Source organism: Oncorhynchus gorbuscha, linkage group LG13 (assembly GCF_021184085.1).
Source record: "Oncorhynchus gorbuscha isolate QuinsamMale2020 ecotype Even-year linkage group LG13, OgorEven_v1.0, whole genome shotgun sequence".
In the NCBI taxonomy this organism is placed as follows: domain Eukaryota; kingdom Metazoa; phylum Chordata; class Actinopteri; order Salmoniformes; family Salmonidae; genus Oncorhynchus; species Oncorhynchus gorbuscha.
In genome coordinates this window covers 5,771,335-5,795,506 of record NC_060185.1, presented here as the reverse complement: position 1 = coordinate 5,795,506, position 24,172 = coordinate 5,771,335, and the positions used below count along the sequence as shown (strand labels likewise).

Sequence of the window (24,172 nt, the reverse complement as noted above, 5' to 3'; positions counted from 1 at the left end):
AATGCTTGGTAAACAACAGGTGTAGACTAACAGTGAAATGCTGACTGGGTCCTTGGTAAACAACAGGTGTAGACTAACAGTGGACTGATGGGTCCTTGGTAAACATCAGGTGTAGACTAACACTGAAATGCTGACTGATGGGTCCTTGGTAAACAACAGGTGTAGACTAACAGTGGACTGATGGGTCCTTGGTAAACAACAGGTGTAGACTAACAGTGAAATGCTTACTGATGGGTCCTTGGTAAACAACAGGTGTAGACTAACAGTGGAATGCTGACTGATGGGTCCTTGGTAAACAACAGGTGTAGACTAACAGTGAAATGCTGACTGATGGGTCCTTGGTAAACAACAGGTGTAGACTAACAGTGAAATGCTTACTGATGGGTCCTTGGTAAACAACAGGTGTAGACTAACAGTGGAATGCTTACTGATGGGTCCTTGGTAAACAACAGGTGTAGACTAACAGTGAAATGCTGACTGATGGGTCCTTGGTAAACAACAGGTGTAGACTAACAGTGAAATGCTTACTGATGGGTCCTTGGTAAACAACAGGTGTAGACTAACAGTGGAATGCTGACTGGTTTTCATCAAGCTGTCCCCTCAAGAGGAAGCTTCTCACTGTAACCAGTGTCTGTAATCTGGTTCAGGTTATTAATCAACCCACTCAACAGGAAGCTTCTCACTGTAACCAGTGCCTGTAATCTGGTTCAGGTTATTAATCAACCCACTCAACAGGAAGCTTCTCACTGTAACCAGTGCCTGTAATCTGGTTCAGGTTATTAATCAACCCACTCAACAGGAAGCTTCTCACTGTAACCAGTGTCTGTAATCTGGTTCAGGTTATTAATCAACCCACTCAACAGGTAGCTTCTCACTGTAACCAGTGTCTGTAATCTGGTTCAGGTTATTAATCAACCCACTCAACAGGAAGCTTCTCACTGTAACCAGTGTCTGTAATCTGGTTCAGGTTATTAATCAACCCACTCAACAGGAAGCTTCTCACTGTAACCAGTGTCTGTAATCTGGTTCAGGTTATTAATCAACCCACTCAACAGGTAGCTTCTCACTGTAACCAGTGTCTGTAATCTGGTTCAGGTTATTAATCAACCCACTCAACAGGAAGCTTCTCACTGTAACCAGTGTCTGTAATCTGGTTCAGGTTATTAATCAACCCACTCAACAGGAAGCTTCTCACTGTAACCAGTGTCTGTAATCTGGTTCAGGTTATTAATCAACCCACTCAACAGGAAGCTTCTCACTGTAACCAGTGTCTGTAATCTGGTTCAGGTTATTAATCAACCCACTCAACAGGAAGCTTCTCACTGTAACCAGTGCCTGTAATCTGGTTCAGGTTATTAATCAACCCACTCAACAGGAAGCTTCTCACTGTAACCAGTGTCTGTAATCTGGTTCAGGTTATTAATCAACCCACTCAACAGGAAGCTTCTCACTGTAACCAGTGTCTGTAATCTGGTTCAGGTTATTAATCAACCCACTCAACAGGAAGCTTCTCACTGTAACCAGTGTCTGTAATCTGGTTCAGGTTATTAATCAACCCACTCAACAGGAAGCTTCTCACTGTAACCAGTGTCTGTAATCTGGTTCAGGTTATTAATCAACCTACCAGGGTGTTTACAAACACTACAGGAACAACATCATCCACATGTATTGATCACATCTTTACTAATACTGTAGAACGTTTCTCTAAAGCTGTATCTGAACCCATTGGATACAGTGATCACAATATAGTGGCTATATCCAGGAAAGACCAAGTTCCAAAAGCTGGGCTTAAAATAGTGTATAAGAGATCATATGAAATATTTTGCTGTGACTCTATGTGGATGATGTAAAAAATATTTGTTGATTATTGATAAACACCTGTTAAGAAACTGACTGTTAGTAATATAAATATAATATATATGCCATTTAGCAGACGCTTTTATCCAAAGCGACTTACAGTCATGTGTGCATACATTCTACTGTTAAGGCTCCATGGATTGATGAGGAGTTGAAAAACTGTATGGTTGAAAGAGATGGGGGCAACAGGACTGGGAAAATAGCTATCAATCAATAATGACAAACCTCCTGGCATTGACAACTCTGATGGAAAGCTACTGAGGATGGTAGCTGACTCTATAGTCACTCCTACTGAGGATGGTAGCTGACTCTATAGCCATTCCTATCTCTCATATCTTTAATCTGAGTCTAGAGGAAAGTCTTTGTCCTCAGGCCTGGAGGGAAGACAAATGAATCCACTTACCTAAGAGTGGTAAAGCGGCCTTTACTGGTTCTAACAGCAGACCAATCAGCTTGCTGCCAGCTCTGAACATACTGTTGGAAAAAATGGTGTTTGACCAAATACAATGCTATTTCTCTGTAAACAAATGAACAACAGACTTTCAGCAGGCTTATAGAGAAGAGGACTCAACGTGTACTGGACATAAATGACTGATGATTGGTTGACAGAAATTGATAAAAATAAGATCGTGGGAGCGATACGGTTGATTTCAGTGCAGCCTTTGATATTATTGACCTTAACCTGTTGTTGAGAACTTGTGTTGTGGCTTTTCAACCTCTGCCATATCGTGGATTCAGAGCTGTCTATCTAATAGACCTCAAAGGGTTTCTTTAATGGAAGCTTCTCTAATGTCAAACATGTAAAGTGGGGTGTACCACAGGGAAACTCTCTCGGCCCTCTACTCTTTTCTATTTTTACCAATGACCTGCCACTGGCATTAAACAAAGCCTGTGTGTCCATGTATGCTGATAACTCAAGCATATACGCATCAGCAACCACAGCTAAATGAAGTCACTGAAACCCTTAAAGAGTTTCAGTCTGTTTTGGAATGGGTGGCCAGTAATAAACTGGTCCTGAACATCTCTAAAACTAAGAGCATTGTATTTGGTACAAATCATTCCTGAAGTTCTAGACCTCAGCTGGATCTGATAATGAATGATGTGGCTGTTGAACAAGTTGAGGAGACTAAATTACTTGGTGTTACCTTAGATTGAAACTGTTCTCGTTAAAACATACAGATTCAATGGTTGTAAAGATGAGGAGAGATCTGTCCGTAACAAAAAGATGCTCTGCTTATTTGACACCACACTCCTAAAAGCAAGTTCTGCAGGCTCTAGTGTTGTCTAAACGTGATTATCGTCCAGTCATGTGGTCCAGTGCTGCAAAGAAAGACCTAGTTAAGCTGCAGCTGGTCCAGAACAGAGCGGCACGTCTTGCTCTTAATTGTAATCAGAGGGCTGATATAAATACTATGCTGCCAGTCTCTCTTGGCTAAGAGTTGAGGAGAGACTGACTGTATCACTTCTTCTTTTTTATAAGAAACATGAATGTGTTATAAATTCCTAATTGTTTGCATAGTCAACTTACACACAGCACTGAAACACACACTTACCCCACCAGACATGCCACCAGGTGTCTTTTCACAGTCCCAGGGTCCAGAACAACTTCAAGGAAACATACAGTATTACACAGGGCCATTACTGCATGGAACTCCCTTCTTCTTCCTTCCATCTCATATTGCTCAAATAAACAGCAAACCTGGTTTAAAAGAAACAGATAAAGCAACACCTCACGGCACAACGCCTCTCCCCTATTTGACCTAGATATTTAGTGTGTATTTTTATTTAACCAGGTAGGCCAGTTGAGAACAAGTTCTCATTTATAACTGCGACCTGGCCAAGATAAAGCAAAGCAGTGCGACACAAACAACAACACAGAGTTACACATGGAATAACCAAACATACAGTCAATAACACAATAGGAACATCTATGTACAGTGTGTGCAAATGTAGAAGATTAGGGAGGTAAGGCAATAAATAGGCCATAGAGGTGAAATAATGACAATTTATCATTAACACTGGAGTGATAGATGTGCAGATGAGGATGTGCAAGTAGAGATACTGGGGTGCAGAAGAGCAAATAAAATAAAAACAATATGGGCTATTTACAGATGGGCTATTTACAGATGGGCTACGTACAGATGGGCTATTTACAGATGGGCTATTTACAGATGGGCTGTGTACAGGTACAGTGATCGGTAAGCTGCTCTGACAGCTGAGGCTTTAAGTTAGTGAGGGAGATATAAGTCTCCAGCTTCAGTGATTATTGCAATTCGTTCCAGTCATTGGCAGCAGAGAACTGGAAGGAAAGGCGACCAAAGGAGGTGTTGGCTTTGGGGGCGACCAGTGCGATATACCTGCTGGAGCACGTGCTACGGGTGGGTGTTGCTATGGTGATAAGTGAGCAGAGATAAGGCGGGGATTTACGTAGCAAAGACTTATAGATGACCTGGAGCCAGTGGGTTTGGAGACGAATATGTAGCGAGAGCCAGCCGACTAGAGCATACAGGTCTCAGTGGTGGGTAGTATATGGGGCTTTGGTGACAAAACGCATGGCTCTGTGATAGACTGCATCCAATTTGCTTAGTAGAGTGTTGAAGGCTATTTTGTAAATGACATTGCCGAAGTCTTGTGGGACGGTAGGTAGCCTAGTGGTTATAGCGTTGGACTAGCAACCGGAAGGTTGCAAGATCAAATCCCCGAGCTGACATGGTAAAAATTTGTCATTCTGCCCCTGAACAGGCAGTTAACCCACTGTTCCTAGGCCGTCATTGAAAATAAGAATTTGTTCTTAATTTTAACTGACTTGACTTTTTAAATAAAGGTAAAATAAATGTAAAAAAAATATTGGCATAAGGGAGAGGCATGTGTAGCCGAGTGATCATAGGGTCCAATGAGCAGCACTAGGTAAGTCAGGGAGCCGTTTGGTAGTCGCTACTACGATTCAGACAGCTAGCGGGCTGGGGCTGGCAGATGGGCCTCCAGGGACGTCGCAACGGAAGAGCCTGTTGAAACCACCTTGGACGATTACGGCGGCAGACCAGTCATGATGGGGCTCCGTGTCGGCAATAAAGGGTCCAGGCAAAAGAGGTATTGTAGCCCAATAATTAGCTGATAGACCTCTTCGGGTAGCCGGGAGATGAGCCTAGCTCGAGGCAAGCTCAAGGCTAACTGATGCTTGCTTTGGAACAGAGGCGTTAGCCAGCAGTAGCCACTCAGGTTGCAGCTAGCTAGCTGCGATGATCCGGTGTAATGGTCCAGAGCTTGCGGTAGGAATCCAGTGAAGCGATAGAGAAAAAGCAGTCCGATATACTCTGGGATTATATACTCTGGGTTGATATACTCTGGGATTATATACTCTGGGATTATATACTCTGGGATTATATACTCTGGGATTATATACTTTGGGTTGATACTCTGGGATGATATACTCTGGGATTATATACTCTGGGATTATATACTCTGGGTTGATATACTCTGGGATTATATACTCTGGGATTATATACTCTGGGTTGATACTCTGGGTTAATATACTCTGGGATTATATACTCTGGGATTATATACTCTGGGATTATATACTCTGGGATTATATACTCTGGGATTATATACTCTGGGATTATATACTCTGGGATTATATACTCTGGGATTATATACTTTGGGTTGATACTCTGGGATGATATACTCTGGGATTATATACTCTGGGATTATATACTCTGGGTTGATATACTCTGGGATTATATACTCTGGGATTATATACTCTGGGATTATATACTCTGGGTTGATATACTCTGGGATTATATACTCTGGGATTATATACTCTGGGATTATATACTCTGGGATTATATACTCTGGGATTATATACTCTGGGATTATATACTCTGGGATTATATACTTTGGGTTGATACTCTGGGATGATATACTCTGGGATTATATACTCTGGGATTATATACTCTGGGTTGATATACTCTGGGATTATATACTCTGGGATTATATACTCTGGGATTATATACTCTGGGTTGATATACTCTGGGATTATATACTCTGGGATTATATACTCTGGGTTGATACTCTGGGATGATATACTCTAGGTTAATATACTCTGGGATTATATACTCTGGGATTATATACTCTGGTTTTATACTCTGGGTTGATATACTCTGGGTTGATATACTCTGGGTTGATATACTCTGGGTTGATATACTCTGGGTTGATATACTCTGGGTTGATATACTCTAGGTTAATATACTCTGGGTTGATATACTCTGGGTTAATATCCTCTGGGTTGAAATCATATGTATTGATACAGTGGGGAGAACAAGTATTTGATACACTGCCGATTTTGCAGGTTTTCCTACTTACAAAGCATGTAGAGGTCTGTAATTTCTATCATAGGTGCACTTCAACTGTGAGAGACGGAATCTAAAACAAAAATCCAGGAAATCACATTGTATGATTTTTAAGTAATTGTTGATCATTGATATTTAACGATTACACAAGGATCATTAATATACAGTGATTACATAATGATCATTGATATTTAGCGATTACACAAGGATCATTAATATACAGTGATTACATAATGATCATTGATATTTAACGATTACACAAGGATCATTAATATACAGTGATTACATAATGATCATTGATATTTAACGATTACACAAGGATCATTAATATACAGTGATTGCATAATTATCATGAATACTGTTGTTGTTATATCTCTTTGCTTCAGGATAACCTACACAGAAGCCATAAACATCCTCAACAGCAGCTCCAAGACATTTGCTTTCAAAACAGATGTAAGTAGAGTACAGCTCTAGCCTCTTTCAGAGGGAGATAACTGTAGCTTCTTTCAGAGGGAGATAACTGTAGCCTCTTTCAGAGGGAGATAGCTGTAGCCTCTTTCAGAAGGAGATAACTGTAGCCTCTTTCAGAGGGAGATAACTGTAGCCTCTTTCAGAGGGAGATAACTGTAGCCTCTTTCAGAGGGAGATAACTGTAGCCTCTTTCAGAGGGAGATAACTGTAGCCTCTTTCAGAGGGAGATAACTGTAGCCTCTTTCAGAGGGGAGATAACTGTAGCCTCTTTCAGAGGGAGATAACTGTAGCCTCTTTCAGAGGAGATAACTGTAGCCTCTTTCAGAGGGAGATAACTGTAGCCTCTTTCAGAGGGAGATAACTGTAGCCTCTTTCAGGGGGAGATAACTGTAGCCTCTTTCAGGGGGAGATAACTGTAGCCTCTTTCAGGGGGAGATAACTGTAGCCTCTTTCAGGGGGAGATAACTGTAGCCTCTTTCAGAGGGAGATAACTGTAGCCTCTTTCAGAGGGAGATAACTGTAGCTTCTTTCAGGGGGAGATAACTGTAGCCTCTTTCAGGGGGAGATAACTGTAGCCTCTTTCAGGAGAATGATGTAGCCTCTTTCAGAGGGAGATAACTGTAGCCTCTTTCAGAAGGAGATAAGTGTAGCCTCTTTCAGAGGGAGATAAGTGTAGCCTCTTTCAGAGGGAGATAACTGTAGCCTCTTTCAGGGGGAGATAACTGTAGCCTCTTTCAGAGGGAGATAACTGTAGCCTCTTTCAGGGGGAGATAACTGTAGCCTCTTTCAGGGGGAGATAACTGTAGCCTCTTTCAGGGGGAGATAAGTGTAGCCTCTTTCAGAAGGAGATAGATGTAGCCTCTGTCAGAAGGAGATAGCTGTAGCCTCTGTCAGAAGGAGATAGCTGTAGCCTCTGTCAGAAGGAGATAGCTGTAGCCTCTGTCAGAAGGAGATAGCTGTAGCCTCTGTCAGAAGGAGATAGCTGTAGCCTCTGTCAGAAGGAGATAGCTGTAGCCTCTGTCAGAAGGAGATAGCTGTAGCCTCTTAATAACAGATGGTCAGTAGAGCTATTTTCTATAATGTTGTACCCTGTGTATTCTGTACTGTGTCGTCAACCTGATTCTATTTTCACACCTTAGATTCTACAGTTTCAGGCATGTGTGGGGTCAAACCTTTAATCTCTCATTCTCTTTCTGCCTCTTACTCCTTCCCTCTCTCCCCTTCTCACTCTACCCCACCTCTCTCCCTCCCTACCTTCCTCTCCCTCCCTCTTTTACTGATTCTCTTCCCCCTTTTGTCTCCCTCTTTCCTCCTTCCCTCCCTCCTCCTTCCCTCCCTCCCTTTATCAGTGGGGCTCTGACTTGCAGACAGAGCATGAGAAGTACCTGGTGAAACATTGTGGCAATGTTCCTCTCTTCGTCACAGATTATCCCTATGACCTGAAGCCCTTCTACACACGAGACAACCAGGACCAGCCGCTACACACTGTAAGGTCATGTAGCACATGGAGATCGGTCCAGTTTGAACAACACATCAGGTTGTTGTTATAATAGAGAATGTGTTGTTAATGAGTCACCTGGTTAAATAAAACCAACTCCACTCCATAGTTAAAACTGTTTCACCTATCAAAGTTGTATGGTCAGTTGAGCCGGTCATGTCAGTTGAGCCGGTCATGTCAGTTGAACCGGTCATGTCAGTTGAACCGGTCATGTCAGTTGAACCGGTCATGTCAGTTGAACCGGTTCCGGGTCATGTCAGTTGAACCGGTCATGTCAGTTGAGCCGGTCATGTCAGTTGAACAGGTCATGACAGTTGAACCGGTTCCGGGTCATGTCAGTTGAACCGGTTCCGGGTCATGTCAGTTGAACCGGTTCCGGGTCATGTCAGTTGAACCGGTTCCGGGTCATGTCAGTTGAACCGGTTCCGGGTCATGTCAGTTGAACCGGTTCCGGGTCATGTCAGTTGAACGGTTCGGGTCATGTCAGTTGAACCGGTTCGGGTCATGTCAGTTGAACGGTTCGGGTCATGTCAGTTGAACCGGTTCGGGTCATGTCAGTTGAACCGGTTCCGGGTCATGTCAGTTGAACCGGTTCCGGGTCATGTCAGTTGAACCGGTTCCGGGTCATGTCAGTTGAACCGGTTCCCGGGTCATGTCAGTTGAACCGGTTCCCGGGTCATGACAGTTGAACCGGTTCCCGGGTCATGACAGTTGAACCGGTTCCCGGGTCATGACAGTTGAACCGGTTCCCGGGTCATGACAGTTGAACCGGTTCCCGGGTCATGTCAGTTGAACCGGTTCCCGGGTCATGTCAGTTGAACCGGTTCCCGGGTCATGTCAGTTGAACTGGTCATGTCAGTTGAACCGGTTCCCGGGTCATGACAGTTGAACCGGTTCCCGGGTCATGACAGTTGAACCGGTTCCCGGGTCATGACAGTTGAACCGGTTCCCGGGTCATGTCAGTTGAACCGGTTCCCGGGTCATGTCAGTTGAACTGGTCATGTCAGTTGAACCGGTTCCCGGGTCATGTCAGTTGAACCGGTTCCCGGGTCATGTCAGTTGAACCGGTTCCCGGGTCATGTCAGTTGAACCGGTTCCCGGGTCATGACAGTTGAACCGGTTCCCGGGTCATGACAGTTGAACCGGTTCCCGGGTCATGACAGTTGAACCGGTTCCCGGGTCATGACAGTTGAACCGGTTCCCGGGTCATGACAGTTGAACCGGTTCCCGGGTCATGACAGTTGAACCGGTTCCCGGGTCATGTCAGTTGAACCGGTTCCCGGGTCATGTCAGTTGAACCGGTTCCCGGGTCATGTCAGTTGAACCGGTTCCCGGGTCATGACAGTTGAACCGGTTCCCGGGTCATGTCAGTTGAACTGGTCATGTCAGTTGAACCGGTTCCCGGGTCATGTCAGTTGAACCGGTTCCCGGGTCATGTCAGTTGAACCGGTTCCCGGGTCATGTCAGTTGAACCGGTTCCCGGGTCATGACAGTTGAACCGGTTCCCGGGTCATGACAGTTGAACCGGTTCCCGGGTCATGACAGTTGAACCGGTTCCCGGGTCATGACAGTTGAACCGGTTCCCGGGTCATGACAGTTGAACCGGTTCCCGGGTCATGACAGTTGAACCGGTTCCCGGGTCATGACAGTTGAACCGGTTCCCGGGTCATGACAGTTTAACCGGTTCCCGGGACAGTTGAACCGGTTCCCGGGACAGTTGAACCGGTTCCCGGGACAGTTGAACCGGTTCCCGGGTCATGACAGTTGAACCGGTTCCCGGGTCATGTCAGTTGAACCGGTTCCCGGGTCATGTCAGTTGAACCGGTTCCCGGGTCATGTCAGTTGAACCGGTTCCGGGTCATGTCAGTTGAACCGGTTCCCGGGTCATGTCAGTTGAACCGGTTCCCGGGTCATGTCAGTTGAACGGTTCCCGGGTCATGTCAGTTGAACCGGTTCCGGGTCATGACAGTTGAACCGGTTCCCGGTCATGTCAGTTGAACTGGTCATGTCAGTTGAACGGTTCCCCGGTCATGTCAGTTGAACCGGTTCCCGGGTCATGTCAGTTGAACCGGTTCCCGGGTCATGTCAGTTGAACCGGTTCCCGGGTCATGTCAGTTGAACCGGTTCCCGGGTCATGACAGTTGAACCGGTTCCCGGGTCATGACAGTTGAACCGGTTCCCGGGTCATGACAGTTGAACCGGTTCCCGGGTCATGACAGTTGAACCGGTTCCCGGGTCATGACAGTTGAACCGGTTCCCGGTCATGACAGTTGAACCGGTTCCCGGGTCATGACAGTTGAACCGGTTCCGGGTCATGACAGTTGAACCGGTTCCCGGGTCATGACAGTTGAACCGCTTCCCGGGTCATGACAGTTGAACGGTTCCCGGGACATGACAGTTGAACGGTTCCGGGACATGACAGTTGAACCCGGTTCGGGTCATGTCAGTTGAACCCGGTTCGGGTCATGTCAGTTGAACGGTTCCCGGGTCATGACAGTTGAACCGGTTCCGGGTCATGTCAGTTGAACCGGTTCCGGGTCATGTCAGTTGAACCGGTTCCGGGTCATGTCAGTTGAACCGGTTCCGGGTCATGTCAGTTGAACCGGTTCCGGGTCATGTCAGTTGAACCGGTTCCCGGGTCATGACAGTTGAACCGGTTCCCGGGTCATGACAGTTGAACCGGTTCCCGGGTCATGTCAGTTGAACGGTTCCCGGGTCATGTCAGTTGAACCGGTTCCCCGGGTCATGTCAGTTGAACCGGTTCCCGGGTCATGTCAGTTGAACTGGTCATGTCAGTTGAACCGGTTCCCGGGTCATGACAGTTGAACCGGTTCCGGGTCATGACAGTTGAACCGGTTCCCGGGTCATGACAGTTGAACCGGTTCCGGGTCATGTCAGTTGAACCGGTTCCCGGGTCATGTCAGTTGAACTGGTCATGTCAGTTGAACCGGTTCCCGGGTCATGTCAGTTGAACCGGTTCCCGGGTCATGTCAGTTGAACCGGTTCCCGGGTCATGTCAGTTGAACCGGTTCCGGGTCATGACAGTTGAACCGGTTCCCGGGTCATGACAGTTGAACCGGTTCCCGGGTCATGACAGTTGAACGGTTCCCGGGTCATGACAGTTGAACGGTTCCGGGTCATGACAGTTGAACCGGTTCCCGGGTCATGACAGTTGAACCGGTTCCGGGTCATGTCAGTTGAACCGGTTCCCGGGTCATGTCAGTTGAACGGTTCCCGGGTCATGTCAGTTGAACGGTTCCCGGGTCATGACAGTTGAACCGGTTCCGGGTCATGTCAGTTGAACTGGTCATGTCAGTTGAACCGGTTCCCGGGTCATGTCAGTTGAACGGTTCCCGGGTCATGTCAGTTGAACGGTTCCCGGGTCATGTCAGTTGAACGGTTCCCGGGTCATGACAGTTGAACCGGTTCGGGTCATGACAGTTGAACCGGTTCCCAGGTCATGACAGTTGAACCGGTTCCGGGTCATGACAGTTGAACCGGTTCCGGGTCATGACAGTTGAACCGGTTCCCGGGTCATGACAGTTGAACCGGTTCCCGGGTCATGACAGTTGAACCGGTTCCGGTCATGACAGTTTAACCCGGTTCCGGGACAGTTGAACCGGTTCGGGACAGTTGAACGGTTCCCGGGACAGTTGAACGGTTCCCGGTCATGACAGTTGAACCGGTTCCCGGGTCATGTCAGTTGAACCGGTTCCCGGGTCATGTCAGTTGAACCGGTTCCCGGGTCATGTCAGTTGAACCGGTTCCCGGGTCATGTCAGTTGAACCGGTTCCCGGGTCATGTCAGTTGAACCGGTTCCCGGGTCATGTCAGTTGAACCGGTTCCCGGGTCATGTCAGTTGAACCGGTTCCCGGGTCATGTCAGTTGAACCGGTTCCCGGGTCATGACAGTTGAACCGGTTCCCGGGTCATGTCAGTTGAACTGGTCATGTCAGTTGAACCGGTTCCCGGGTCATGTCAGTTGAACCGGTTCCCGGGTCATGTCAGTTGAACGGTTCGGGTCATGACAGTTGAACCGGTTCCCGGGTCATGACAGTTGAACCGGTTCCCGGGTCATGACAGTTGAACCGGTTCCCGGGTCATGACAGTTGAACCGGTTCCCGGGTCATGACAGTTGAACCGGTTCCCGGGTCATGACAGTTGAACCGGTTCCCGGGTCATGACAGTTGAACCGGTTCCCGGTCATGACAGTTGAACCGGTTCCGGGTCATGACAGTTGAACCGGTTCCCGGGTCATGACAGTTGAACCGGTTCCCGGGTCATGACAGTTGAACCGGTTCCCGGGACATGACAGTTGAACCGGTTCCCGGGACATGACAGTTGAACCGGTTCCCGGGTCAGTTGAACCGGTTCCCGGGTCATGACAGTTGAACCGCTTCCCGGGTCATGACAGTTGAACCGCTTCCCGGGTCATGACAGTTGAACCGCTTCCCGGGTCATGACAGTTGAACCGCTTCCCGGGTCATGACAGTTGAACCGGTCATGTCAGTTGAACCGGTTCCGGGTCATGTCAGTTGAACCGGTTCCCGGGTCATGACAGTTGAACCGGTTCCCGGGTCATGACAGTTGAACCGGTTCCCGGGTCATGACAGTTGAACGGGTCATGACAGTTGAACCGGTTCCGGGTCATGTCAGTTGAACCGGTCATGTCAGTTGAACCGGTTCCGCGTCATGTCAGTTGAACCGGTTCCTGGTCATGTCAGTTGAACCGGTTCCGCGTCATGTCAGTTGAACCGGTCATGTCAGTTGAACCGGTCATGACAGTTGAACCGGTTCCGGGTCATGACAGTTGAACCGGTTCCGGGTCATGTCAGTTGAACCGGTCATGTCAGTTGAACCGGTTCCGGGTCATGTCAGTTGAACGGTTCCGGGTCATGACAGTTGAACCGGTTCCCGGGTCATGACAGTTGAACCGGTTCCCGGGTCATGTCAGTTGAACCGGTTCCCGGGTCATGACAGTTGAACCGGTTCCCGGGTCATGACAGTTGAACCGGTTCCCGGGTCATGACAGTTGAACCGGTTCCCGGGTCATGACAGTTGAACCGGTTCCCGGGTCATGACAGTTGAACCGGTTCCCGGGTCATGACAGTTGAACCGGTTCCCGGGTCATGACAGTTGAACCGGTTCCCGGGTCATGACAGTTTAACCGGTTCCCGGGACAGTTGAACCGGTTCCCGGGACAGTTGAACCGGTTCCCGGGTCATGACAGTTGAACCGGTTCCCGGGTCATGTCAGTTGAACCGGTTCCCGGGTCATGACAGTTGAACCGGTTCCCGGGTCATGTCAGTTGAACCGGTTCCCGGGTCATGTCAGTTGAACCGGTTCCCGGGTCATGTCAGTTGAACCGGTTCCCGGGTCATGTCAGTTGAACCGGTTCCCGGGTCATGTCAGTTGAACCGGTTCCCGGGTCATGTCAGTTGAACCGGTTCCCGGGTCATGTCAGTTGAACGGTTCCCGGGTCATGACAGTTGAACCCGGTTCCGGGTCATGTCAGTTGAACTGGTCATGTCAGTTGAACCGGTTCCCGGGTCATGTCAGTTGAACCCGGTTCCCGGGTCATGTCAGTTGAACCGGTTCCGGGTCATGTCAGTTGAACCGGTTCCCGGGTCATGTCAGTTGAACCGGTTCCCGGGTCATGACAGTTGAACCGGTTCCCGGTCATGACAGTTGAACCGGTTCCGGGTCATGACAGTTGAACCGGTTCCCGGGTCATGACAGTTGAACCGATTCCGGGTCATGACAGTTGAACCGGTTCCCGGGTCATGACAGTTGAACGGTTCCGGGTCATGACAGTTGAACCGGTTCCCGGGTCATGACAGTTGAACCGGTTCCCGGGTCATGACAGTTGAACCGGTTCCGGGTCATGACAGTTGAACCGGTTCCGGGACATGACAGTTGAACCGGTTCCGGGACAGTTGAACCGGTTCCGGGTCATGACAGTTGAACCGGTTCCCGGGTCATGACAGTTGAACCGCTTCCCGGGTCATGACAGTTGAACCGCTTCCCGGGTCATGACAGTTGAACCGCTTCCCGGGTCATGACAGTTGAACCGCTTCCCGGGTCATGACAGTTGAACCGCTTCCCGGGTCATGACAGTTGAACCGGTCATGTCAGTTGAACCGGTCATGTCAGTTGAACCGGTTCCCGGGTCATGACAGTTGAACCGGTTCCCGGGTCATGACAGTTGAACGGTTCCCGGGTCATGACAGTTGAGCGGGTCATGACAGTTGAACGGTTCGGGTCATGTCAGTTGAACCGGTCATGTCAGTTGAACCGGTTCCGCGTCATGTCAGTTGAACCGGTTCCTGGTCATGTCAGTTGAACCGGTTCCGCGTCATGTCAGTTGAACCGGTCATGTCAGTTGAACCGGTCATGACAGTTGAACCGGTTCCGGGTCATGACAGTTGAACCGGTTCGGGTCATGTCAGTTGAACCGGTCATGTCAGTTGAACGGTTCGGGTCATGTCAGTTGAACCGGTTCCCGGGTCATGACAGTTGAACCGGTTCCCGGGTCATGACAGTTGAACCGGTTCCCGGGTCATGACAGTTGAACCGGTTCCCGGGTCATGTCAGTTGACCTGGTCATGTCAGTTGAACCGGTTCCCGGGTCATGTCAGTTGAACCGGTTCCCGGGTCATGTCAGTTGAACCGGTTCCCGGGTCATGTCAGTTGAACTGGTCATGTCAGTTGAACCGGTTCCCGGGTCATGTCAGTTGAACCGGTTCCCGGGTCATGTCAGTTGAACCGGTTCCCGGGTCATGTCAGTTGAACCGCTTCCCGGGTCATGACAGTTGAACCGCTTCCCGGGTCATGACAGTTGAACCGCTTCCCGGGTCATGACAGTTGAACCGCTTCCCGGGTCATGACAGTTGAACCGCTTCCCGGGTCATGACAGTTGAACCGCTTCCCGGGTCATGACAGTTGAACCGCTTCCCGGGTCATGACAGTTGAACCGGTTCCCGGGTCATGACAGTTGAACCGGTTCCCGGGTCAGAACCGCTTCCCGGGTCATGACAGTTGAACCGCTTCCCGGGTCATGACAGTTGAACCGGTTCCCGGGTCATGACAGTTGAACCGCTTCCCGGGTCATGACAGTTGAACCGGTCATGTCAGTTGAACCGGTTCCCGGGTCATGTCAGTTGAACCGGTTCCCGGGTCATGACAGTTGAACCGGTTCCCGGGTCATGACAGTTGAACCGGTTCCCGGGTCATGACAGTTGAACCGGTTCCCGGGTCATGACAGTTGAACCGGTTCCCGGGTCATGACAGTTGAACGGGTCATGACAGTTGAACCGGTTCCGGGTCATGTCAGTTGAACCGGTTCCGGGTCATGTCAGTTGAACCGGTTCCGGGTCATGTCAGTTGAACCGGTTCCGGGTCATGTCAGTTGAACCGGTTCCGGGTCATGTCAGTTGAACCGGTTCCGCGTCATGTCAGTTGAACCGGTCATGTCAGTTGAACCGGTCATGTCAGTTGAACCGGTCATGACAGTTGAACCGGTTCCGGGTCATGTCAGTTGAACCGGTCATGTCAGTTGAACCGGTTCCGGGTCATGTCAGTTGAACCGGTTCCCAGGTCATGTCAGTTGAACCGGTTCCCGGGTCATGACAGTTGAACCGGTTCCCGGGTCATGACAGTTGAACCGGTTCCGGGTCATGACAGTTGAACCGGTTCCCGGTCATGACAGTTGAACCGGTTCGGGTCATGACAGTTGAACCGGTTCCGGGTCATGACAGTTGAACCGGTTCCCGGGTCATGACAGTTGAACCGGTTCCCGGGTCATGACAGTTGAACCGGTTCCCGGGTCATGTCAGTTGAACCGGTTCCGGGTCATGTCAGTTGAACCGGTCATGTCAGTTGAACCGGTCATGTCAGTTGAACCGGTCATGTCAGTTGAACCGGTTCCGCGTCATGACAGTTGAACCGGTTCCGCGTCATGACAGTTGAACCGGTTCCGCGTCATGACAGTTGAACCGGTTCCGCGTCATGTCAGTTGAACCGGTGTCATCTGTATTTTTAAATGTTCTTTCTTCCACACTTGCAGCCCAGTCATCTCCTTACGGTTTAGTAAGATGACAGTCCTTTAGTCACCCAGTTGTGTGTGTGTGTGTGTGTGTGTGTGTGTGTGTGTGTGTGTGTGTGTGTGTGTGTGTGTGTGTGTGTGTGTGTGTGTGTGTGTGTGTGTGTGTGTGTGTGTGTGTGTGTGTGTGTGTGTGTGTGTCTGTGTATGTGTACCCGTGTGTGTGTGTGTACCTGTCTGTGTATGTGTACCTGTGTGTGTGTGTGTGTGTGTACCTCCCCAGGCAGCAGCAGTAGACCTATTAGCCCCCGGAGTAGGAGAGATGTGTGGAGGTTCTCTGAGAGAGGAGAGACTGGACCTATTGAAGACACGTCTGGCACAGTAGGAACACACAACGTTATGAAATAACTCTATTACAACTTTCAGATAAAACAAATACATCTTCTAAGAAATACAGAAAACCGCATTTCATGTCCAATACATATAAACTATAAAATTACATACATATATTTGCAAAACAACAGACAGACATTTGAAAAGTGGAATATTGAGTATATATATTTACACAACATAGTCATTAATATGTACACATGGAATCAACACAATTTGGTAATTGCTTGTAATTGCTCGTCTGTTAACACACGTCATGCGTCTTCTTTAGGGCTGGTTTGGATGAGCCATACGGATGGTAAGAGCATTTTAATTCTATACGTGTTCAAATTGTGTAACTATGTTTGCTTATAATAAAGTACTTTATTTTCTACTCCGTTCTACTCTACACTGTTCTGTTCTATTCTATACTGTTCTATTCTGTTCTATACTGTTCTATTCTGTTCTATACTGTTCTATTCTGTTGTGTTCTACTCTACACTGTTCTATTCTATACGGTTCTATTCTACTCTACACTGTTCTATTCTGTTCTATACTGTTCTATTCTACTCTACACTGTTCTATTCTGTTCTATACTGTTCTATTCTACTCTACACTGTTCTATTCTACTCTACACTGTTCTATTCTGTTGTGTTCTACTCTACACTGTTATATTCTACTCTATACTGTTCTACTCTACACTGTTCTATTCTACTCTACACTGTTCTATTCTGTTGTGTTCTACTCTACACTGTTCTATTCTACTCTACACTGTTCTACTCTATACTGTTCTATTCTACTCTACACTGTTCTATTCTACTCTACACTGTTCTATTCTACTCTACACTGTTCTATTCTACTCTACACTGTTCTATTCTACTCTACACTGTTCTATTCTACTCTACACTGTTCTATTCTACTCTACACTGTTCTATTCTACTCTACACTGTTCTATTCTACTCTATACTGTTCTATTCTATTCTATACTGTTCTATTCTATACTGTTCTATTCTACTCTGCACTGTTCTATTCTACACTGTTCTATTCTACTCTACACTGTTCTATTCTATACTGTTCTATTCTACTCTACACTGTTCTATTCTACTCTACACTGTTCTACTCTATACTGTTCTATTCTATACTGTTCTATTCTACTCTACACTGTTCTATTCTATACTGTTCTATTCTACTCTACACTATTCTATACTATACTGTTCTATTCTACTCTATACTGTTCTATTCTATACTGTTCTATTCTACTCTACACGGTTCTATTCTATTCTATACTGTTCTATTCTATACTGTTCTATTCTACTCTACACTGTTCTATTCTACTCTACACTGTTCTACTCTATACTGTTCTATTCTATACTGTTCTATTCTACTCTGCACTGTTCTATTCTACTCTACACTGTTCTACTCTACACTGTTCTATTCTACTCTACACTGTTCTACTCTACACTGTTCTATTCTACTCTACACTGTTCTATTCTACTCTACACTGTTCTACTCTACACTGTTCTATTCTACTCTACACTGTTCTATTCTACTCTACACTGTTCTATTCTACTCTACACTGTTCTATTCTACACTGTTCTATTCTACTCTACACTGTTCTGTTCTATTCTACTCTACACTGTTCTATTCTATTCTACTCTACACTGTTCTATTCTACTCTACACTGTTCTATTCGGTTCTATTCTACTCTACACTGTTCTATTCGGTTCTATTCTACTCTACACTGTTCTATTCTGTTCTACTCCACACTGTTCTATTCTGTTCTACTCTACACTGTTCTATTATACTCTACACTGTTCTATTCGGTTCTATTCTACTCTACACTGTTCTATTCTGTTCTACTCCACACTGTTCTATTCTACTCTACACTGTTCTATTCTACTCTATACTGTTCTATTCTACTCTATACTGTTCTATTCGGTTCTATTCTACTCTACACTGTTCTATTCTACTCTACACTGTTCTATTCTACTCTACACTGTTCTATTCTGTTCTACTCCACACTGTTCTATTCTACTCTGCACTGTTCTATTCTACTCTGCACTGTTCTATTCTACTCTATACTGTTCTATTCTACTCTATACTGTTCTATTCTACTCTATACTGTTCTATTCGGTTCTATTCTACTCTACACTGTTATATTCTACTCTACACTGTTCTACTCTACACTGTTCTATACTGTTCTCCTCTACACTCTTCTATTCTACTCTACACTATTCTGTTCTATTCTACTCTACACTGTTCTATTCTGTTCTATTCTACTCTACACTGTTCTATTCTACTCTGCACTGTTCTATTCTACTCTACACTATTCTGTTCTATTCTACACTATTCTGTTCTATTCTACTCTACACTATTCTGTTCTGTTCTACACTACACTGTTCTGTTCTACTCTACACTGTTCTGTTCTATTCTACTCTACACTATTCTGTTCTATTCTACTCTACACTGTTCTATTCTACACTATTCTGTTCTACTCTACACTGTTATATTCTACTCTACACTGTTCTATTCTGTTCTACTCTACACTGTTTTATTCTACTCTACACTGTTCTATTCTGTTCTACTCTACACTATTCTGTTCTATTCTACTCTACACTGTTCTATTCTACACTATTCTGTTCTACTCTACACTGTTCTATTCTACTCTACACTATTCTGTTCTACTCTACACTGTTCTATTCTATTCTACACTATTCTGTTCTACTCTACACTGTTCTATTCTACTCTACACTATTCTGTTCTATTCTACTCTACACTATTCTGTTCTATTCTACACTATTCTGTTCTATTCTACACTGTTCTATTCTACTCTACACTGTTCTGTTCTGTTCTACTCTACACTGTTCTGTTCTATTCTACTCTACACTATTCTATTCTACACTATTCTGTTCTACTCTACACTGTTATATTCTACTCTACACTGTTCTATTCTGTTCTATACTGTTCTATTCTGTTCTATTCTACTCTACACTGTTCTATTCTACTCTGCACTGTTCTATTCTACTCTACACTATTCTGTTCTATTCTACACTATTCTGTTCTATTCTACTCTACACTATTCTGTTCTGTTCTACACTACACTGTTCTGTTCTACTCTACACTGTTCTGTTCTATTCTACTCTACACTATTCTGTTCTATTCTACTCTACACTGTTCTATTCTACACTATTCTGTTCTACTCTACACTGTTATATTCTACTCTACACTGTTCTATTCTGTTCTACTCTACACTATTCTGTTCTATTCTACTCTACACTGTTCTATTCTACACTATTCTGTTCTACTCTACACTGTTCTATTCTACTCTACACTATTCTGTTCTACTCTACACTGTTCTATTCTATTCTACACTATTCTGTTCTACTCTACACTGTTCTATTCTATTCTACACTATTCTGTTCTATTCTACACTATTCTGTTCTGTTCTACACTATTCTGTTCTGTTCTACTCTACACTGTTCTGTTCTACTCTACACTGTTCTATTCTATTCTACTCTACACTATTCTGTTCTATTCTACTCTACACTGTTCTATTCTACACTATTCTGTTCTACTCTACACTGTTATATTCTACTCTACACTGTTCTATTCTACACTATTCTGTTCTATTCTACACTATTCTGTTCTATTCTCCTCTACACTGTTCTATTCTACTCTACACTGTTATATTCTGTTCTATTCTGTTCTATTCTACTCTACACTGTTCTATTCTACACTATTCTGTTCTACTCTACACTGTTATATTCTACTCTACACTGTTCTATTCTACACTATTCTGTTCTATTCTACTCTACACTGTTCTATTCTACACTATTCTGTTCTACTCTACACTGTTCTATTCTACACTGTTCTATTCTACTCTGCACTGTTCTATTCTACTCTACACTGTTCTATTCTACACTATTCTGTTCTACTCTACACTGTTCTATTCTACACTGTTCTATTCTACTCTACACTGTTCTATTCTACACTGTTCTATTCTACTCTGCACTGTTCTATTCTACTCTGCACTGTTCTATTCTACTCTACACTGTTCTGTTCTACTCTACACTATTCTGTTCTATTCTACTCTACACTATTCTGTTCTATTCTACTCTACACTGTTCTATTCTACTCTACACTATTCTGTTCTACTCTATACTGTTCTGTTCTACTCTATACTGTTCTATTCTACTCTACACTGTTCTATTCTACTCTACACCGTTCTATTCTACTCTACACTGTTCTATTCTACACTATTCTGTTCTACTCTACACTGTTCTATTCTACACTGTTCTATTCTACTCTGCACTGTTCTATTCTACTCTACACTGTTCTATTCTACACTATTCTGTTCTACTCTACACTGTTCTATTCTACACTGTTCTATTCTACTCTACACTGTTCTATTCTACACTGTTCTATTCTACTCTGCACTGTTCTATTCTACTCTGCACTGTTCTATTCTACTCTACACTGTTCTGTTCTACTCTACACTATTCTGTTCTATTCTACTCTACACTATTCTGTTCTATTCTACTCTACACTGTTCTATTCTACTCTACACTATTCTGTTATTCTACTCTACACTGTTCTATTCTACTCTATACTGTTCTGTTCTACTCTACACTATTCTGTTATTCTACTCTACACTGTTCTATTCTACTCTATACTGTTCTGTTCTACTCTACACTATTCTGTTATTCTACTCTACACTGTTCTATTCTACTCTATACTGTTCTATTCTACTCTATACTGTTCTGTTCTACTCTACACTATTCTGTTATTCTACTCTACACTGTTCTATTCTACTCTACACTGTTCTGTTATTCTACTCTACACTATTCTGTTATTCTACTCTACACTGTTCTATTCTACTCTACACTGTTCTATTCTACTCTACACTGTTCTATTCTACTCTATTCTGTTCTATTCTACTCTACACTATTCTGTTATTCTACTCTACACTGTTCTATTCTACTCTATTCTGTTCTTTTCTACTCGGTTTGATTCTGTTATTCTACTCTACACTGTTCTATTCTACTCTACACTATTCTGTTATTCTACTCTACACTGTTCTATTCTACTCTACACTGTTCTATTCTACTCTACACTGTTCTATTCTACTCTATTCTGTTCTATTCTACTCTACACTATTCTGTTATTCTACACTATTCTGTTATTCTACTCTACACTGTTCTATTCTACTCTATTCTGTTCTTTTCTACTCGGTTTGATTCTGTTATTCTACTCTACACTGTTCTATTCTACTCTACACTATTCTGTTATTCTACTCTACACTGTTCTATTCTACTCTACACTGTTCTATTCTACTCTACACTGTTCTATTCTACTCTATTCTGTTCTATTCTACTCTACACTATTCTGTTATTCTACTCTATACTGTTCTATTCTACTCTGTTTGATTCTGTTATATTGTAATCTACTATATTCTGTTCTACTCTACACTATTCTGTTATTCTACTCTACACTGTTCTATTCTACTCTATACTGTTCTGTTATTCTACTCTACACTGTTCTATTCTACTCTATACTGTTCTATTCTACTCGGTTTGATTCTGTTATATTGTAATCTACTATATTCTGTTCTATTCTACTCGGTTTGATTCTGTTATATTGTAATCTACTATATTCTGTCTGATTCTGTTATATTGTAATCTACTATATTCTGTTTGATTCTGTTATATTGTAATCTACTATATTCTGTTTGATTCTGTTATATTGTAATCTACTATATTCTGTTATATTGTAATCTACTCTATTCTGTTTGATTCTGTTATATTGTAATCTACTATATTCTGTTTGATTCTGTTATATTGTAATCTACTATATTCTGTTTGATTCTGTTATATTGTAATCTACTATATTCTGTTTGATTCTGTTATATTGTAATCTACTCTATTCTGTTTGATTCTGTTATATTGTAATCTACTCTATTCTGTTATATTGTAATCTACTATATTCTGTTTGATTCTGTTATATTGTAATCTACTATATTCTGTCTGATTCTGTTATATTGTAATCTACTATATTCTGTCTGATTCTGTTATATTGTAATCTACTATATTCTGTTATATTGTAATCTACTCTATTCTGTTTTATTGTAATCTACTATATTCTGTTATATTGTAATCTACTCTATTCTGTTATATTGTAATCTACTATATTCTGTTATATTGTAATCTACTCTATTCTGTTTGATTCTGTTATATTGTAATCTACTCTATTCGGTTTGATTCTGTTATATTGTAATCTACTCTATTCGGTTTGATTCTGTTATATTGTAATCTACTATATTCTGTTTGATTCTGTTATATTGTAATCTACTATATTCTGTTATATTGTAATCTACTATATTCTGTTTTATTGTAATCTACTATATTCTGTTATATTGTAATCTACTCTGTTCTGTCTGTCCAGGTATTTGGATCTGAGACGGTTTGGTTCTGTCCCTCACGGTGGGTTTGGTATGGGCTTTGAGCGTTACCTGCAGTGTGTTTTGGGGGTCGACAACATCAAAGACGTTATTCCATTCCCCAGATACTCCCGCTCTTGCCTTCTGTAAACTATACACTGAGTATACCAAACATTAAGAACACCTTCCTAATATTGAGTTGCACCCCTCTTTGCCTTCAGAACAGCCTCAATTCATCAGGGCATGGACTCTACAAGGTCTTAAAGAGTCAGGCTGCCGAGTGTGTTGCAGGAAGTAGGACTGACGAGTGTGTTGCAGGAAGTAGGGCTGCATTCCACAGGGCATGGACTCTACAAGGTGTCGAAAGCGTTCCACAAGGATGCTGGCCCATGTTGACTCAATTATTTGTCCTGTTGTCTAGCTGGATGTCCTTTGGGTGGTGGACCATTCTGGATACACACAGGAAACTGTTGAGTGTGTAAAATCCAGCAGCGTTGCAGTTCTTGACACAAACTGGTGCTCCTGGCACTTAATACCATACCCCGTTCAAAGGCACTTAAATATTTTGTCTTGTCCATTCACCCTCTGAATGACACAGACTTAATCCATGTCTCAATTGTCCCAGGGCTTAAAGATCCTTCTTTAACGTGACTCCTCCCCTTCATCTTTAACCTGTCTCCTCCCCTTCACCTTTAACCCGGTCTCCTCCCCTTCATCTTTAACCCGACTCCGCCCCTTCATCTTAAACCCGACTCCTCCCCTTCATCTTTAACCTGTCTCCTCCCCTTCATCTTTAACCTGTCTCCTCCACTTCACCTTTAACCCGGTCTCCTCCCTTCATCTTTAACCTTTAACCTGTCTCCTCCCTTCACCTTTAACCCGGTCTCCTCCCCCTTCATCTTTAACCTGTCTCCTCCCCTTCATCTTTAACCGGTCTCCTCCTTCATCTTTAACCTGTCTCTCCCCTTCATCTTTAACCCGACTCCTCCCCTTCATCTTTAACCGACTCCTCCCCTTCATCTTTAACCCGTCTCCTCACCTTCATCTTTAACCCGTTTCCTCACCTTCATCTTTAACCCGACTCCTCACCTTCATCTTTAACCCGTCTCCTCCTTCATCTTTAACCCGTCTCCTCCTTCATCTTTCCTCCTTCAT

General features: G+C 44.5%; 1 protein-coding gene across 1 annotated transcript; it reads left to right on the top strand.

Moving 5' to 3' along the window:
• Positions 1 to 6,446: 6,446 nt before the first annotated feature.
• Positions 6,447 to 23,482, top strand: LOC123992465 (probable asparagine--tRNA ligase, mitochondrial). Its single transcript, XM_046293623.1, has 5 exons — positions 6,447 to 6,656; positions 8,024 to 8,161; positions 16,496 to 16,593; positions 16,874 to 16,900; positions 23,023 to 23,482. The coding sequence occupies exons 1-5, from the start codon at positions 6,555 to 6,557 to the stop codon at positions 23,165 to 23,167; spliced, it is 510 nt and encodes a 169-aa protein (XP_046149579.1). The 5' UTR covers positions 6,447 to 6,554; the 3' UTR covers positions 23,168 to 23,482.
• The last annotated feature ends 690 nt before the right edge of the window (positions 23,483 to 24,172 follow it).

Bases quoted from the DNA above. Each gene is read 5' to 3' on its own strand.
- LOC123992465 (XM_046293623.1), top strand. From the start codon at position 6,555: ATGAATACTGTTGTTGTTATATCTCTTTGCTTCAGGATAACCTACACA. The intron at 6,657-8,023 runs GTAAGTAGAGTA...TCCCTTTATCAG, and splicing joins CATTTGCTTTCAAAACAGAT to TGGGGCTCTGACTTGCAGAC. The intron at 16,594-16,873 runs GTAGGAACACAC...CGTCTTCTTTAG, and splicing joins TTGAAGACACGTCTGGCACA to GGCTGGTTTGGATGAGCCAT.